This window comes from Melospiza melodia, chromosome Z, assembly GCF_035770615.1.
Source record: "Melospiza melodia melodia isolate bMelMel2 chromosome Z, bMelMel2.pri, whole genome shotgun sequence".
Taxonomy (NCBI): domain Eukaryota; kingdom Metazoa; phylum Chordata; class Aves; order Passeriformes; family Passerellidae; genus Melospiza; species Melospiza melodia.
This window is the reverse complement of record NC_086226.1, coordinates 57,628,493-57,647,007: the sequence shown is the minus strand read 5'-3', so window position 1 is coordinate 57,647,007 and position 18,515 is coordinate 57,628,493. Positions and strand designations below refer to the sequence as shown.

The 18,515-nt window shown below is 32.8% G+C and overlaps 1 protein-coding gene across 4 annotated transcripts in view; it reads left to right on the top strand.

Moving 5' to 3' along the window:
* The window catches only part of CNTNAP4 (contactin associated protein family member 4), a 203,801-nt gene that overhangs the window by 39,392 nt on the left and 145,894 nt on the right, over positions 1 to 18,515 (top strand). For 3 of the 4 annotated variants that reach the window (XM_063179795.1, XM_063179794.1, XM_063179793.1), the window contains exon 2: positions 6,003 to 6,113. In XM_063179795.1, the coding sequence (XP_063035865.1) occupies positions 6,003 to 6,113 (111 nt within the window). Of the gene's footprint in view, positions 1 to 6,002; positions 6,114 to 18,515 lie in introns of those variants that run through there. The other variant, XM_063179796.1, reaches the window with a different exon arrangement.

Genomic DNA, 18,515 nt, shown 5'->3' with positions numbered 1-18,515 from the left:
TAAGAAAACCAGCCTGAGCTACTCACAGGTAAAATTTCAAAATTTCAAAGGTTAACATCTTTCAAATAAGCAAACAGCAGAAACCTTAGTGAAGTAAGGCATTATGAACTCATTTGGCTACTACATGCAGTTGAAATGTAATTATGTGGAAATACCTAATATGTTCCATAAAACGAGCTGAAGAATGGAAAACACTGGTGGCTATCAAAAGGCATGAGTGAAACAGTGCAACTTTCCTAGTGAGTTGTTTTTAAGCTTCTAGCTGCAAAAAGGCAGGAGTAGACCTGAGATAAAGAAGTTCTTCAGCTCTCTGAAAAAGGATAATTTATCCCTGTCCAGGAGGCAAATGCAAGCATAAGCATATAGCAGCAGCAGTAATGACAGGCTGGGTCATCTTAAGTGACATTGCATCTTGTGTTGCTAGGCAGCCTGAAGACTGTGAAGGTCTAATGGTCTGTAAATCTGTTGACTTCTCCTCATTTCTCTTATTGATGAAGATTTCACTAAGATTGGGACCAGCATAATGGTCAGTGCCTCTCAGGAAAACAAGGAGAGGGGAAACCTCTTTTCACCTATGTCATAGGAATCTCATTAAATTCAGTGACTCTTTTGGAACTGATTACAAGCCTGCACTCTGACCAAAGACTAAATTACCACAATTAGCATACTTAAAAATTCTGTTAGGTAAAATGACATCGGTGCTCGCTCCTGGGGAAACTAAAGTCTCTTTTGTTGAAAAGAGTAGACAGGCTAGAGAATATGTGGTCTTCTCACAGTGTTGGGAGAAGAAACTTCAAAGTGCACATAACAGAACCAAAGATTTAATAAATATCTGTTGGAGGGCAAATTTTGTGGCACCTTTTTTTAGGTTTTAGCAAGCACTAGTCTTGTTGCTACAGTATGACGTGCTTTATTGTTATGAGTCTTGTTCCTTTTCATGAGGTTTTTCATCATAGACATTAATTTATTAAAAGTTGGTAGCAAAGTTGATCCTTCTTAGGGCTTACTTGCATGGGAAAGATGAATTCTATTACATTTTTGAGAGACTTCCAGAGCTGTTGCCTCTTCTATTCTGTTCCACTATGATTGCATTTCTAGTTGTTTTTAGCTGTTCTATTTGTCTGATGATTAGGTATTTAGTTTTCCCTACTTGAAAAAAAGTTGCAAAACTTTCTTTGATTTGTTCTTTTTACTCTTGTGTTGTTTTCATGTGGTTTACTGGAACATTTTTTTTTCTTCATAAAACTGAAGAACTTGATAGGTTTCTTGGGAAGTCAAACTTCATAAATTTTTTCCTTCTATGTTTCTTCTGTCCTGCCTTATGAGAAGTTTAATAGTTAATTTAGGAGTTGGTAGTTCTTGTTGGTTGAGGGAGCTTGGAGTAAATTGAATTTTAATTAAAAAAGGTGCATGAAACAATATAATAGCTGAAAATAATTTCATTAAAATGTAAAATAAGTGAAATTGCAATATATTAATTTGTGTATGCACTTGGGTTGGGGTGTTTTAGTTTGAGCTGAGATATGTCATGAGTAAAGTCAATGTGGTGATGAAATGCATGTACGTTTTTGATAGTTATGAACAGAATATAATTTTTCACATCAACTTGTGGTAGCTATACACTGTATGTTGACATTTGCTTATTTAGAGTAAATTTGCATTCAAATTGAAAAGCATTAAAATCTGTTAGTCATTATTGTGGACCAAGCTGATAATTCAGACAAATAAATTGTTCCATTCAAAGTAAAATCAGTGCCATATATTTTTTAAGTTTTCACAGAAAAGAAAAGGTTTATGCCTATAAATGAATTTAGGTTTTTTTCACTACATGGAAATTAAAATATACACACATGCATTCTGATTTAATAACTCTCAGATTGTCCCAGTATTCTGCTATTTTTATTACAATTTTTATTTCAGCAAGCAGCTCCTTTGGTAGAAGAAACAAAATTTATTTGTTCAACCATAATGTTGTAAACATAGTGATGATAACTGCAAATATTGTTATTGTAACTGTTATTATTATAGGATGATATCCTATTTGAACTCTTTAGTTGTAGTTCATATGGCATGATCTATGTAATTTATAGTACTTGTGTATTAAAAATTTCTTGGCTTATTCTGTGTATGCATAATGGGATATTGTTTGGAGCTGGAAGAGAAACGATAGGCATACTTCATTCATGCATCACTTCAGAGTTTTATTCCTTTAAAATGTCTCAGTTGCTTTGTAAATTTGATTAAATTCACACTGGAATTACGGTATATGGAAAGGCATGCCTTATATAGCTTGAATAACTTTTCTTGAATAACAGATAATATGTATTTTGTTTATATATTTTTTCTTTCACAAAACCTTATTTGTTACCAGATTTTTGTGCATACTGAAGAAACCCAAGGGTTCTTTATGCGTTTGGTATTCTTGTGTATTGTTTAGAAAATATATATTTATCACAAAAAATGTAATAAATGCTATATGATGGACAACTTCTAACTAAAATGCCTTGTTTTAAATCTTGTGGTAGAATGGTCTATTTAAGTGTTCCTTTAGCCTAGAAGAAGCTGTGTGAAATATCACCAGAAAGCCCTACATTGCCTTCCGCAGCAAGATGTGTTCTGTTGAACAGTAGAAGGCTGTCCAAGAGAAATGAAAAGTCACTGTTACCATGTGAGAAAGCACTGAATTCGTAGAGTGTTTCCGTTGTGTAGAATATCTTCCAGTGTAAGTGAAAGCATACAGAATTGTCACCCTGTAGAGAGTATTCTTTCATTTATGTTTATTTACATTAAGAAACAAGTTCATACTGGCCATCTGGTTCTTGACAATTTTTACAAAGTGTTTTGATTTCACTCTGGAATTCATACTAAATTTTGAGTTAAATTGCACAATGGAAGTTGCCACAAGAATATGTTTTAAGCTACATGTGCTAAGCAATAAAGCAGAAGTTTATATGAAGTAATTTTCATGAAATAAAGCATAGTCGCTGTTGTAAATTAAATGTATAATTATTCAGTGTATATCTATTTGTGACAAATTGCTCATTTCTCATATTGTGCAAAAGGCAGAAAGCCATATCATGTTCTGTTGGATTTTGGATAATACCTCTTTTAATATTCAAAACTTTATGTGCCTTTCTATTATAAATCAAGTTTGACATAAACTGTTATATGATAAATGCTAAGTGCTCATAGAATTCTTCTGGGAATATCTCAAAGCAATATGTGTGTTTCACAAATACACATGTATTAGACCATCTGGGTAGAATAATTCAGTACCATTGATTCCTTTCCAACATGTACATTAAAAAGAAAAAAGGTGAAAAATGTATTTGGCAGAAGCTAACATTACAAAGGCAGATGTATCATCCATCCAGCGGAAATGTAGCTTTTTTTGGTTTATTTTGAATTGAAATTTGTGAAGCTATACCCAGGGGTGATTTAAAAGTAGTGTGCCTGCTGTTGTTTATCTACTAGTGCTTCTATGTATTAATGGCATGCTCTCATTCCTGATGATTCATTTCATAACACATGTCACCTCTCACCAGAAGATCAATATTTAAAATATGAGGCATTTGAGAGAGATGAGACATTCTGCTGCAAGTAGCTCTGCAATTCTGAGCACAGGGAGGACATGGACCTGTGGAGCAGGTCCAGATGAGGGCTGAAAAAATGTTCAGAGGGATGGAGCAGAAGCTTGCCTCGAAGGAGAGGCTGAGAGAGCTGGGATTGTTCCGTCTGGAGAAGAGAAGCTGCCACGGAGACCTCGTTGTGGCCCTTTCAGTGCTTAATAAGAAAGTCTGTAGCAAAAGAACAAGGGGAAATGGTTTTGAAACAAAGGAGGGTAGATTTAGATGAGTTACAAGGAAGAAAATTTTTATTATGGGGGTGGTAAAACACTAGAGCTGTTTACCCAGAGGGGCTGTATATGCTGCACACTCAGAAACATTAGATCAGGTTGGATGGGCTCTGGGCAGTCTGGTCAAGTGCAGGTGTCCCAGCTTATAGCAGGGTGTTGGGCTCTATGACCTTTAAAGGTCCTTTCCAACTCAAGCTGTTCTGTGGTTCTGTGGGTCCTTGATTGTATATCAGGCAGATAGATTTGAGGAAAAATGGCTTTTATTTTCTCCTCTTAATATGCATCTTGGTGTCTAGGCTTACAGTGTAGGCTTTGGCTGTAGAAAAGGGATCAGTGACAGCTGAAGCGTTCCCTTGAATCAGCAGTGTAAGTAGCTCTCTGTGTGAAGCACAGCATCATGACATTCTCTTTCTAATGCAATTTATGACTAATAAGTTCTTTCTGTTTTCTGTGCTGTAAAGAAATTTCACTAATGAGATCCTTTTCTAAGACGTGCCAGTGCAATGCATTTACTCATAAAATCTTCAGTTTTTTTTTCTTTTTTGTGCTTACCGCTTGGACAATTTGTCCCAAGTAGAATTCTTTCACCATTGTAAATCTAATCTGTGGATAATGAAGTGAAAAAATGACTTTGTAGTTGGACACTAAAGAGTAGTATAATTTGTTTTCCTTTTTTATTGTGTAAACCTAGAACAGGAAATAAAGTTCTGAAAGTAAGAATAATTTTATTTTCATTTTTTTTTTTTGTTTAATGAGAGAAGTACTCTGATCTTGATAGAATATGGCATATGTGACTTTATCAAGAGCAATGATTTAAACCTGCTGTTTGTTGTGAATGGATATTATTTATAGAATTTAGGAGAGAATGTTTAACTGTAACAGTCAAGGCCACTACTAGGCCTTTCCTTTAGAAAGAGTTTTCCTCAAAGAACTAAATTAAACAACTTCAAAACCAAAATTTTTGAATGTGATCAAAAATCCCCTTGAGACATTCACATTAAAGTCTGCGGTTAATTAGAAATATCTATAATTACTTAGCAGAAACACTTAATTATTAATTAAGGTAAGGAAAAGATTTTGTATTCATTAATATTTATGGGTTTTGACTGTGAATCCTAGTTGACAAATAGAAGGGTTGGAAGAAGAATTCACCGATGACTTGTCAGTTACTAGTTGCATCCAAAGAATGTGATTGTCCTGAAAAGAAACACTTCATAAAGACTAAAATTTGACATAATTTCCTCTTTTTCTAAAGAACTGATGCCAGCCCCAGTAGAGTTAGGGAAGGACTTGCTGTACTTGAGTTTTTTAAAGTTAATTTTCTTTCAGCTGAACTAGATCAGATATTGATTCTCAATTGATACATTTCAAATTTAAATGGAGAATGAACACATATACTCTGTAGTAATTCAGCTGGAGAGGCATTTAAAGCTAGAGTATTGATTACCATTTGCTTGTTTCTTCACAATTGATTGTGAACTGCAGTTAAGTCTTCTTTTTCTGAAATGCTCAGGTTTTATTCTGTATGATATTAGGACTTGCATACTAATAATTGTGAGATGATTATTTTGTTGTGTCTGTGTCAAATGCATATACCATTTGAAAAGCAAAAATTTTTCCATTTTTTCATGTTCACTGTGCTAAAAAGGGGTGAGATAACTTTTTTATTTAATTTCATTCCGTTTGCTTGGCTTTATGATTTTTTTGTAGAAACAGCTGTATTAAAAGTGATTGCACATTAAAAGTGATTGCTAAGACCTGTGCTGGCATCAGGTCAAAAGTACATAAAAAACATGTGGTGAGGTTGTAGGTTGGTGCTGTAGCAGAGAATTGAATGTGTCACTTGCTATTTATGTAAATCATAGTGAGTGGACAGTGAACCATTCCTTGGTGTGATCTCAGAAGTTAAGTCAGAAGAGGGTAAAACCAGCTGGTTAAAGAACATGGTAAATTATTGTCTGGCTGTCTCATGAAATGCTGGGTAAAGAAACCCAAAACCTGTGCCTCAGTACTGATACTTCCACACATGGTACTGCTAGAGGAAATGTTTAGAGATATGCTGCTCTCAGTTGCAGAGCTGATTATGTTACAGTTCCAGTACATGGTTCTGTGTGATTAACTTGAATATGATATTTTTCATTGACAGATAATTGTGATGATCAGCTGGTGTCTGCCTTGCCTCAGTCATCATTCAGTAGCTCATCAGAGCTGTCTAGCAGTCACAGCCCTGGATTTGCAAGGCTTAATCGAAGAGAGGGTGAGTGATTTTTACTGGTCAGTTGTTAATTCTGGGTTGGAATGAAAACAGTTTAGATACTCAAGAGCATATGTTATCTTTCAAATAATTTTTGCCTGGTGTTTGTATACCAGCCATGGATGACAGTGTAGTCTCAGCTCAAGGAAGTTATGAATCTCGACTTCTCACCCTGTGGTAAGCTGTCTGAGAACATGAGCCCTCAGTGGCTGGAGCTGCTCTGTGAACTTATTGAAGAGGCAGCATCTATGGATACTGACTTCTGTTTAGTTATTACCAATGAGGAATCTGATGAATTAACTGTTTCAAAGGCACTGTCCTCGGAAAATTCACTAAAATGTTACATCTTAAGTCAGAATCTAGTTCTTAATAATTCAGCCACAATATTAGTGATGGTTCCTTAGAGAATTCATACCCATATATAATGTCCCTCATGTAGTCCGTTGTTGTATTTTGCATTATTTAATTTAGAGGTATATAAAATCTTAATAATATTTTGTCCTGCCAAAGTAATTTCTGTCATTGAACCTCTATGATTTACTGGAATATTTGCTATGTCTGATAGATAGAAATACTATTGTGAAGAAGAAATATCCCTATCTGTTTTATTGACCTGGTATGAAGTATAAGCATGAGCTTCTGTTTCGGATGAAGTTGCGATATCAGTGGAAATTATATATCCTGGAAGGAATTCCCTTAGTGTGAAGTAGTATATGCTCTTAGAATTTTAAATAATGCCTGTATTATCACCAAAGTTAGCATTTTCATATTGGTCTTCCCTAAAACTGTATGTTTGAAAGCTTTTTCCATTTGGCTCTTTTCATGTGTATGAAATTGTTTATGCCATGTTAAAATGCATTTTTTAGATTTATAATTCCCTTTACTTTGCCCTGTACCGTATGCACGCATTAGAAATGCTTATAACCTTACATCTGGTCTCATTTGAACTCATGTAGATACAAAACAGCAGGTAGCTTAATTAGAAGATTGTGGCTGTCTGCCTTCTCATTCTGTGTACCTCAGGTTCATGCAACTGAACAGAGTACAGCTTTAAATGTCGTATTCATTTGTCGTTTTTTAATAATATGACCAGATTGTTTGGCTAGATATCTTTTGCATCATTCAGACATAATTTTATGGAATGCTGTAGATGTGGTGAGATGAAAATTTCTTCAGTCTTCAGTAAATTAGTCCTAATTAAATTAGTTTTAACTTATATTTATTTTTTTTTTTTATTTTTCGGTGAGAGTAGAGACTCACTACTTGCTGTGGAACCAGGAATACATTTTCTACATTGAATTTTTGTTTTGCTTTTTTTTGTGAATTTCCTGTGCAAAAGCTGATTATATTTATAGGTGTATATACATGAAAGTTTTATTTGGATGGAACAAAGCTTGTTATTATTATATACGTGGTTATAAACAAAAACATTTAGGCACACAAGAAATGATTGCTAAACCATACAGACTGGAAAAAGCATCTGTTAGGAAAATATGATGTGGGCTGTCAGTGATTTTATAAAAGCAACGAACACATCATTAGAGTTTTAAAAGAGATTGTGTGATAATTGAAAGTGGGTTTGCATTTAATAGAGATCATTCTCTACTTTGAACAAGAGCTTCTCTTTTTACCAGCCAAAGTTAGATTGTGACCTCCTAATATGCATTTAGGACAAGCAGATTGTGTTTTTAATACAATAATATGCTTGGTTCTTAAAATGCCAAAGTTAGGGAAAATCAAATGTATTTTTGACAGAAAAAAGTTGAGTATTTTTACACAGATTACATGTAAGTCAAAATGTTGTCCTTCATCAATAAAAAAATAAACTAAATGTCTATCTACACCTCCACTGTTTCAGTTGGCAGTGGAAAGTTAAAAAATAGCAGGAAATTTATCAGAAATGTGGGAAGTTGCACTGAAATGGTACTTTAACTGTGTAGATTTGTGTTTACTAAATGTAGAAGATCAATAGGAAAAGTAAGAGGATTGAGGAAAGAAAACTTAAGCCTAAAAAAAATAAGTACAATATGTACTTTATGTGAAGACATAGCAAAAATGATAACAGCAGTGAATGATTAGTAAAACAGCTTACTGATAATATGTTTCAGCTTTCTCTCTGTAAAGCAAAAAGATAATGTGGTTGAACTCCTTGATAACAAAAAAAAAATTTCCAATCCATTAGCAGTTAGGGAAAGTGATAACATCCAGGAATAACTCATTAAATGTTCTTCAGAGTTTTAATTATTACTAGTTCATTGATTCCCTGAAGTTTTCAGATACTCAATACTCAAGCACAGCTAATGAATACTTCTGGTAACTGCTAAAGTAGTTACTCTGACATCAGCTTTGCTTGCAATAATGGAAAATTAGATAGAAAAATTAAGTAAAAAGAACTAAGTCAAAAAACTCCAATCACTAATAGTAGTTGAATATTTTTAATGGAAAAATAAAATTTTTAAAGCCACGATTTAATTGTTTGAGGCTAGCAGATATAAAATGCAGGGATTTAATACAAGTAGAGTTTGACTTGTGGGCTAATTTTGTATGAATTTTTAATTTTAAATAGTAGCACCATATCAGTGCAGTTCAAATTAAATGTATTGAGATCTAGCTGGTGGACCTCATGACGCATTTATCATTTTTATGTAAAGGTGTTTTCAGAGAAGTTCAAAGGAAACTCTAATGCCAGCTATGTTCAATACTTTTGTTGATTATAAGGAAGTAAGGACAAATCATTTATGATGAAATGCATAATGAAATGAAGATTGATGAAATAGTGACTAAGCATGGCAAAGCAATTATGAAGAAATATGTAATCAATCAAATATACAATATAAATATACCTAAATGTATAATATAAATAAACACTTTAACAGGGTGAGTTATAAAGTATTTAGAGGAAAGAGCAGAGGTCATACCTATTAAAGAGGAACTCTATTCTACAAAGCTGTGGCTCAGATTAATTTGGGGATTTAATAAATTAGCAATCCCTCTTAGCTTCTTCTCTAGCAAAAAAAAATACCCAAACCAAAACAAACCAAAGCAAACAAAAACCAAAACCAAACAAACAAACTTACGTGCAAGCAAACAGAAAAAAAGATGTTCTTATTTTCTATATAGCTTTATACTTTACCACTGAGCTGTGTACTAAAATTCTGGATGCTGAAAGTGTGGTTGAAATTCTAGACTCTTTTGCTATACCAGTGGGAATAGGTGACACAAAAAATGTTCAGGGGAGGCGCTCTCTTTTTACTATCTATCCACAAGAGAGTAAATTAAACAAAAAGGAAAAAAGAACAAAGATAAAGTGCACCTCTTTATAGGGCAAACTGAGGCATCCCAAAAGAAGAGAAAAGGCAGACAGCATTCAGAACATGTCAGCCTGGGATAATGATAGGAATTTAAATACCAATACCTAACCAGGACCATCAAGGATGTGTTTCTGTCCACTCATTGCCAATAATTTACACGATGAGTACTCAGTTGAAGTCTGGTGCTACAGAGGGCTTGTTCTGTTTGCAAATTCTTGATGTATTGACCCCCAACCATGAACTGTGAAAGAGCCCTTTACCACATGGAGAGAAGGTTGTGTCATTGTTGAGCTCAGCATTTTCTGGTTTTGTCTGCAGTGGGCTGTCAAGCTGGTTGTACGAACTCTCTAATTCACCATTCCAATACCCTTGGAAAAGATACATTAATTGCACTATGAATCACCACACCATGAGCCTTTATACCCAAGAACACAGGCCTTCTGTTGAATTAATGAACTTCTGAAACCTTGCAAGAAAAAAAATTCAGAAGACTGTTGTTCTACAAGACTGAACATACCATTGGAATAGCCTTAATATTTGGACAGCTAAATAAGCTGGATAAGGATTTGGCTGTGATTATCTTGCCCCATATTCACACACAATTAATTGATCAAAATATGACAGAGTAAAATTGAATATAGAAGTTGTTAAGTAGCCAAAAAAACCTGGCTTACAGCTTTCTCTTTCCCTGAAGTAGGAAGAAACCCATGTATTTTAATTATGCTGTCAGCTTACCCTGCCAGTTTTTCAAAAGCAGCCTGAAATTTTGAATGCCTTAACAGCAGGTGTATTTTTTTCCCCTCTGGTGTATATATGGAACTTCTTTGTCTTTTTCATTACCTTTACCTTACCATTACACTGAATATCCTACGCTTTATCACATTCTTTTTGTTACAAGGAATATTTAAAGGATCGTTTATTCAGTAAACTCCATACTTATTTTTTTTTTTTTTATAAAACAGTATGCTTTGATCACTTTTTGAGAACTGACACTAAGTAGGTCAAAATGGATAAATGAATTCTAGCAATCAGTATTTAAAGAAAACATCAAGTCAACAGTTAAAGAAAAAAAAATTGTTACACAATAAGAAAGTCAGTTTTCATCAATTTTTATAAGAAGCAATTTAGCCTTCATAATGTAATGCTTACAAATAAAAAAAAATTGTGCACAAATTAAAAAAACTTAATTGCAGCTAGGATTGTATGACACCAAAGGATAATTAGGAAAAGCTTACCCCCTCCATTTCAGCAGTATGCAAATAAAATTTATTAAAGCTGACATTTTACTTTAATACAGGGAACAACAAAAGGAAACTAGAATTAAAAAAAGTCAAGTCTGATGTTAATCATTATGTTTTTATAAACAAACATCAGATCTAAGTTGAAGCGTCTAACATTATGACACATTTTTATGACTTACCTGTTAATGTACGTATATATGTTAGGAAAAAGGCAAAAGTAACAATCTGAGTCTTTTGCTTTTAAACAAAAAACATTAAGAACTTTTACAGTGATTTCTTCATAAAGGACCGAATGATGTACTGTTGTCCAGTAAAAGCACAGGACCATGCAGTTTCTGAAGAAGAAATCAAACTGGTTTTCTTTGGTTGGTTTCTTTCCTGTAGCTAACTATTACAATAATTATATCTTTTAGTAAGAGCCTTACCATGGATCTCTCAGCATGTTAATTAGAAAATTGTTTTTAATGCCAATTTACTTTCAATTTTTCTGCAGAAAATGTTTCTAATAAGGGTTTTAGATACCTTAAAAAATTATGCCTCTAGGCACATAGAAAAGTTGTTTACGGTGTTGCACATGCATATGTTGCATATACACAATTTTAAAAATACGCAGGTGTATATCAGCCTTATAAAGGTAGAATTTGAAGCAGTATTATTGCATTAATGTCAAATTTTGAATTTATGCTGCTTTTGTTTTGCTATATCTTCTGTTTATATGTGTATATGGTGTGATTCTAATAGTGCAAAAGCATGTAGGGGTGAGAAACAAACTGAGAAAAAAAGGAAGAGAAAGATAGAAAGAAGGAACTAAATTGCACTTAAGCAGAGTGAGTAAATAGGATCAAAGACTCAATAATATTTTAAATATTTGCAGCCCACTGTACTTTCATGAACATTTATGAGTTGGAATATTTGTACAGTTACTTCAAGAAACTTAATTTCAGACTTGTCATCAAAATTCATTTAAGCATAATAAACCATAAAAAGAGGTTTCAGCTAGCTATTTAATGTTTCATCACTGGAATAGCAAAATCCATGGTGAAATGCACAGAAGAGGTAAAAAATGTTAATAAGGGTACTTCATTCTTGAAATTGTTTGGGACTCTTTTTCTACCTGAAATATAGCTATGGGAATAGAAAATTTTTTGAGAACTGACACTAAGTAGGTCAAAATGGATAAATGAATTCTAGCAATCAGTAGTTACAGAAAACATCAAGTCAAGAGTTAAAGAAAAAACAAGTTTTATAAAAACTTGTGTTGAACTACTCTTACAAGCAACCTTGAACAGGCTTGAGAATAAGATTAAATAAAGATTGACTTCAAAAATTTTGAAGCAAAAAAAAAGTTTGCTACAACCCATGTCTACTGTCCCTTTTGTTAAAGTTAATAGAATGAAAAATAGAAATTTGGATATAGCCATTTTTGGGGAGTTTAGATAGTTCTAAATAATAAACTTCTAAAATCTTAGATAAAGGCTGAACTTTATGCAAAATTTGAATCATTAATATATCCTTTAGAGAGTCAAAATAAATTTGACTCCCAGGATTGCTTTGCAGTAACAAAGAATTTAAGATCATGCCGCCTTTAATTTTTTGAGGGATGGAAAAATAGATCATAAGTGATCTTATTTTCTTCTTTTTTTCTCTTGTATGTTTGGGCCAAGGGTAAAGGAGCTTAAATATTTTTTCAAAAAAACAAAAAAAGTACCAATTGCTAGATGGGATAAAACCAGATTTTGGAAAAATTCCTGACTTAAAACAGTACAAGATCTTCTATGTTATGTAATAATGACTGATTTCAGCTGTAGTGCAAAATAAGGCTGAGTGTCATAAATTCCAGTTTCTAGAGAATTATGACATTTTCATTTTTAAAGGGGAATGCTATAAAAATAGAAAACATTCTTCTTGCCACACCCCTACAAAAAGTTATGAGACTTTACTTGTACAAAGGATCTGTCTTTTGACAACTCAGTTATAATAGATTTCCTTAGCTTCTTAAGGACCAGCTTCCTTGCATTAGGAGACATGGGTTTTTCCCCTTTCATCATCCTGCTCGTACTGCTGTGTTAGTGCCATACTTGATTGTTTGAATGGAGAACTCAGGATTCCTAGAATAATCTCAAAGCTTTTCAAAATGGAGTTATTCTAATGAATATACTCTTCACTATTTCCCTCAGTGTCATATAGGCATACAAATATGCCTATACCATTCATATAAATATTGTAATTTTTATGACATTTATATATTATGTTATAATCTGCGTCTTTAGGTATCTCAAAGAGACAAAAAATCATGAACTAAGCTACTTCAAATAAGAGATAAGAGCTGAAAGTACATCAGACACTCTTGAAACAGGTCTGTAGAAAGTATCACTCATATTTAGTTGACTAATGTATAAAGTAGAATTTTCTGATGAAAAATGACTTTGACTTGTCTCAGCTTTTTTATTTGTGTTCAGCAGGATTTTATTTTCAAAGATAGATGTAATAATAAAGAGTAAGTGAAATACACATATCTATTAGATAATGGCACTAGGTTAGCAAAATGTATGTTTGTATACATACTACCTTTTTCATACACATTTTTAAACTTTCTGTCCCAAACTACTCCTGCTCTGGACTTAGCATTTGCCAAGTGAAATAAGAAATGAATTTGTATTACTTAGCGGTTTTGAATAAATTTCACTGCTCTTGGGGCCAGATAAAAAAACAGCAGTCTCTGTCTAGCTGTCTTATATCCCAAAACAGGAATAATTTAAGTTCCAGAAGAATAATTTTCAATTACCACCTGTTGCATATAAAGAGTTAGGCAGAGAAATTAGTGCTAGGTCATGAAAATGAGTGTAAAATAAACCAAAAATCTACTTGTTGCTCTGTTTTCTAGAGATTTTTAATGGACAGTGAAGTTTATCCATCATTCTTCAATAAACTTCCCTATTACAGTACCTCAACTGCTAATCAGAGAGATTGTAACAAATTATTTTCATGTAGATAATTGAAATTATTTTCATGTAGATAATTGAATGAGCATATAACAAAGGTTTGGAGCTCTACAGAGAAGAAGAAAACAACACACTAGCATTCTGTTCCATGTTGGAATTAATTCTAGTCATTGCTCCTGGTGCAAATATCACATAAAGCTACAGTGGTTCAGCTGTATTAACTTGGATGCATTAGCTTGCAAGACAATTTTGTGTACTTGACTTAATGATCTGCTGCACTCTCAAGGGAGTTGTTTCCAAAACTCCTCCCAATAGCTTAAAGTAGTAGATAAAGGTCAAATAACTACATCAGCAGAAGGTTTATGTAAAAATAGAAGTGCTAATGTACTTTTAGGTTTGATTTGTTTTTTTCTTATTTCGTGGTATGATGATCAATATCGTGGTAAAGTGGGCGGAACTGATTGGGATGAATTCAGTAGAAATTTTTTATAAATATTTTTAAGTCCTTCATGGAAGTACCCTTTTTTGGAGAGCTGTTTTGCCTGCTTCTTCGTTTCCTTTGTTATTATTTATAAAAATTAATAATTCTGTGAAATTTTAGTTTATTATTTAACGCCATTTGAGAATCAATAGATTATAATTTATCATAAAATAATATTTATATCATTTGTAGGATTTAAGATATTTCTATTAGTAATTTTCTGCTGTTAAATAATTTATGAACATGTGGATCCTCCAAAAAGCCTTCACCTGTGTGTTTTAAAATTTCCATGAATATGGCATGCCAGGTCCTTTGTATGATTTTGTAGGTTTCTTCAGTTTTAAAATACCAGGGACCTAAATGACAGTGTCATGAAGATTCTAGAATTCAAATAATTTCTTTAATGTTCTTTCTGTTGTTGTGGTCTCTTCCTAGTGTCATATTGGTAATTGTAGATTATAGCTTACCAACCATGTTAAATGAAACTAAAAGGTCATCAGTAAATTAAGCTGCTCAATCTTCAGTATCTTAGGTTATAAAAATCATTGTTCTTTATATGCTATGTGAATTTATCCAGACTATCAGCACTAATGCTGATTTGTTTGTCTTAAAAATAAGAACATTACATTTTTTTATGATTATCTGGTGTGTTGCTTATGGGATTGTTTGTTTTTGGGGGTGGAAGCTTCTCCATTTTTTTACAGTCATTTATCCTACATATTAGTATGACTTTCATTCTCTGTTTGACAACTGAAATACAGCTGTGCATTAGTGTCATCATGACTGCGTCTAGAAAGAAGATGAAGGGTTCCCTATTTATTTATGCACGTGTTTTATTTCAAACTTTTTCTAGAAGGTGATGTGGGTATTTTATTTTCCAGTGTCTTAACATGCTAGAATTGCATGTATGCAGTGATAGTCATTGCAAAAGTCAGATCTGCAAGCATTCTGAGGTCAGAAACTGAGTGTAATGTATTTATCATACTTTTATTCTGTAATCCTTCAGTAGAGAATTAATTTGAATAGAAATTGTGCTGTTATCAGATTCCTGTGTATCAATTCAGGCTAAGGTGCCTGTCTGCCTGAAGCATGCATGGGTTGCAGGATGTCTCACTCATAGATTGTTCTCTCTACCATTTGCGTGACAACATTAAGAGGTCATTGATAAATAGTATGACCTGCAAAGGAACAGAAAAATAAAATATATTTTGCAATTAATGGTAATTTTACATTGATATGAGTATATTTCACAATATCATCGCCAAAAGGCTAATCTCCCTTGTTTTGGAACAGAAGGATAAGCAGAGAGAAATGTAACCTTAAGTAATGCTGTTTGAGGAAGTTGATTTAAAGGAAAAAACAAAATAAAAACCCAAAGTAAAGTCCAAATTATTAAACTGTTGCCTACATTAACAACTATGTCTCAGGACAGGTAATTTATTGTAATCTAAACTAATTATTGCTTCTCAAAATATTGCAATCAACCTGAAAATTCAAGAGGGGTCTGCCAGACTTTTTAAGAACTGAATTTCAAAACAGAATTTTGATTCCATTACCTGGGAATTTTGTGAAAAATAATTATATAAAAAAAATTACAAAGTAAATGTCCAGAAAAATGGGGAGGACTTAGTTAAGGTCATTTGCAACTTTGCTAGCCTAGTATTTTGCTGCAATGTTCAATTAAAAAAAAAAAATACTCTGAAGACTAAAAGAGCCTGTTTTGCTTAATAGGGGCCAAGAATGGTGGATAATAAAATAGGAAAAATATAATCCCTCATTTAATGATTCGGTTTTGCATTGATAAATTGAAATTATCTCTTTTAAAATTTCTCAAATGTAACAAAATAGATTTATTACTGAATATGTTGTGTGAGCAGGATACTACATGTATAGCTAATAAAATTTTGAAATGTAGAGGGCATTTTAAGTACATAATTCGTGTCATTGATCAGTCATTGATTTAAAAATACACACAATTGAGATCTCCAGTGTTGCAAGCTACAAGAAGAAAAACATGAAGGTGGGAATTTTAACAGAGGTACAATACAGAATGCTTTGTGCTTTTAGCATCATTTCAGATAGGTGGTTATTTCAGTAATACTACGAAATTCAATTGAAAAGTCTGCATTTTTAAAAGAGAGTGTTGAATAATTTTAATAATTGAATAAAAATATTAAGAAAATGGATGAATAGATTCCATCAAAATGTTTTTCAGCATTATAGTTTACTTGTTTTTTGAGTGATGAGTATAAGTTGTGCTCTTTATTTTTAGATATAAAGCAGCTGAAGTCTTCCTTTAATATTAGATCTTTGAGCTATAGAAAGGTGAATGTCTTTCTGATGGGAAATCAAAAGTGTCTATTGACTAAAGTGTAAATTGTCAAAAAAACACTGGCAAGAGCTCACTGATAAATCAGTTTTCAGAAAGCCTTGATATTTCAACTTCTAACATTTTAAAAGGGATTAAGCTGCCTCGTGTTGAAGTGCACCTGGTTTCTAAATATAGAATGAAGGGATGAAATGGAATCTTCACTTTTGCTTTTGTTGAGAGGGATAATAGATTTACATCTGGCAAGCAGAACCCTTTGTTTGTGGTTATTGTATGTCTTTAATTCTGAAACAGGATGTCTGCAATTTAAGCCCATTTATAGAACCCCTGATGTTTTTAATTAAGCCCAAAAACAAACAAACAAAAAAGAGCAGACCACAAAATGTGAACTATAGCAAAGGATGTATTAATCTTGAATTCAGGAACCTAAATATTGTAAAGTACCTTAAATCAAACAAGATCAGGGTTGATTTGGAATGAAAAAGAACTGGAAAAACTAATGGTTTTTTTTTAATAATTTAGATTTTTATCCTTTTATTCCAGCTCATTTTACACTAAAGGTTTTTAATAAGATTTTCAGTAGACCATTCTCATGTCTTTCCATGTATTTTAACAATATTTATCTGCACAGTGTTCAAGACATCCTCTAAGCATGTTTAGATTAATAAATTGAGAGAGTTTAAGGAGACATTTTAACTCTATTAGAATTCTGGACAATGCATGCGATTTTCCTTTGTTTACTCCTTTTTTATGGAATTGTTTTATCTCTTTAGATCTTCACTGTGTTCTAACAAATAATCACCTTGTTAACTGAATATCCTTTTGTTTTTTTTTTTAATATTAAATGTGTGACTCATTACATTGCGAAAAGGAGTACTGCATTCTAAAGTGGACACTAGTTGGCAAAAGGAACACATCTTCCTTTTTATAGAATAATTGCTCCTGAATATATCTGGTAGTAAAAAATATCTTCAGTTTCCTTAAAAAGTGAATGCTTTACAGTTTTTCAGGGTGCAGCTATTAGAGGTAAACTATTCTGAATTACTAAAATATAAGTATTCTGATAGTTTTGCAAAGTTTAACACATACGTTGCCATTTTGCTGAGAAGCAAATACTCAGTAGAAATAGGAGCAACAGCTCTTTGATCATTAACTATGTGTGCCTCATGTCTAATCTAAAATACAATGAACCAGAGCAGAGTTTAGATTTGCTATTGGTTTTTAATGATTGATCAGGATCCTTTTATTTTAAAGAAATAGTTCAATAAGTTTTTTTCTGTGTCACACTGTTTTTTGCACTTACCCTCTAGCTCTGTGGCCACATTTAGGTATAAGGTTTTTTTCATATATTGAATTTTTTTTTTACTTACCTAGAGACTTCATTCTATATTGCTTACCTAGACTTCATTCTTTTCCACACCCTCTAATAGCAGTAATATCTTTAAAATACATTTTGGAGGGAAATCACTGTATAGTAAGTAATAACTGTATATACTCATAGGACTAGATTCTAATATGATGCAGAAGGCCAGCTGTCTACATTTAGCAAAAAGTCGACCTTGAAATTGGTAAGCTTAGAAGAGTAGTCATGAAAGTGCAGTTCAGGCAAAAAGGAAATGATCCATTGAAATCATAGCTTTCACAAGTCATTACATTGTTTACTGTGTTTCCTCTAGGGATTGTTTTGCCTTTTGGATAACTAAGAAGCCTTGATTATTTTGCTAGCCTTCAGAAATATAAAAAAGATTTTATTATTTAACCTTTTGCTAGACACTTACATATATATACATATTAAAAAAAAAGGTAATTTCAGATTACTTCCTAATAGAGCAAAAGAGAACAATGAAAAAACCCCACCTCACCTTCTATTTATAACTGCAACAAATAATGTCTTATTTATGCTGTTACATGAGTATTTGTCACATAAAACTAGTTATGTGATCATTTTTGGGTCCTTAAAGTTTTCTGCTGTGTTTACATGGAAACAAAGATTAACCTAGTCGGACTGGTATGGGTAGAGATGCTTAGGGGGGCGCATGCATACATAGGATTCTTCACACAAATGACAAAGCACAAAACCCTTCGTGGATTTGTTCTCATT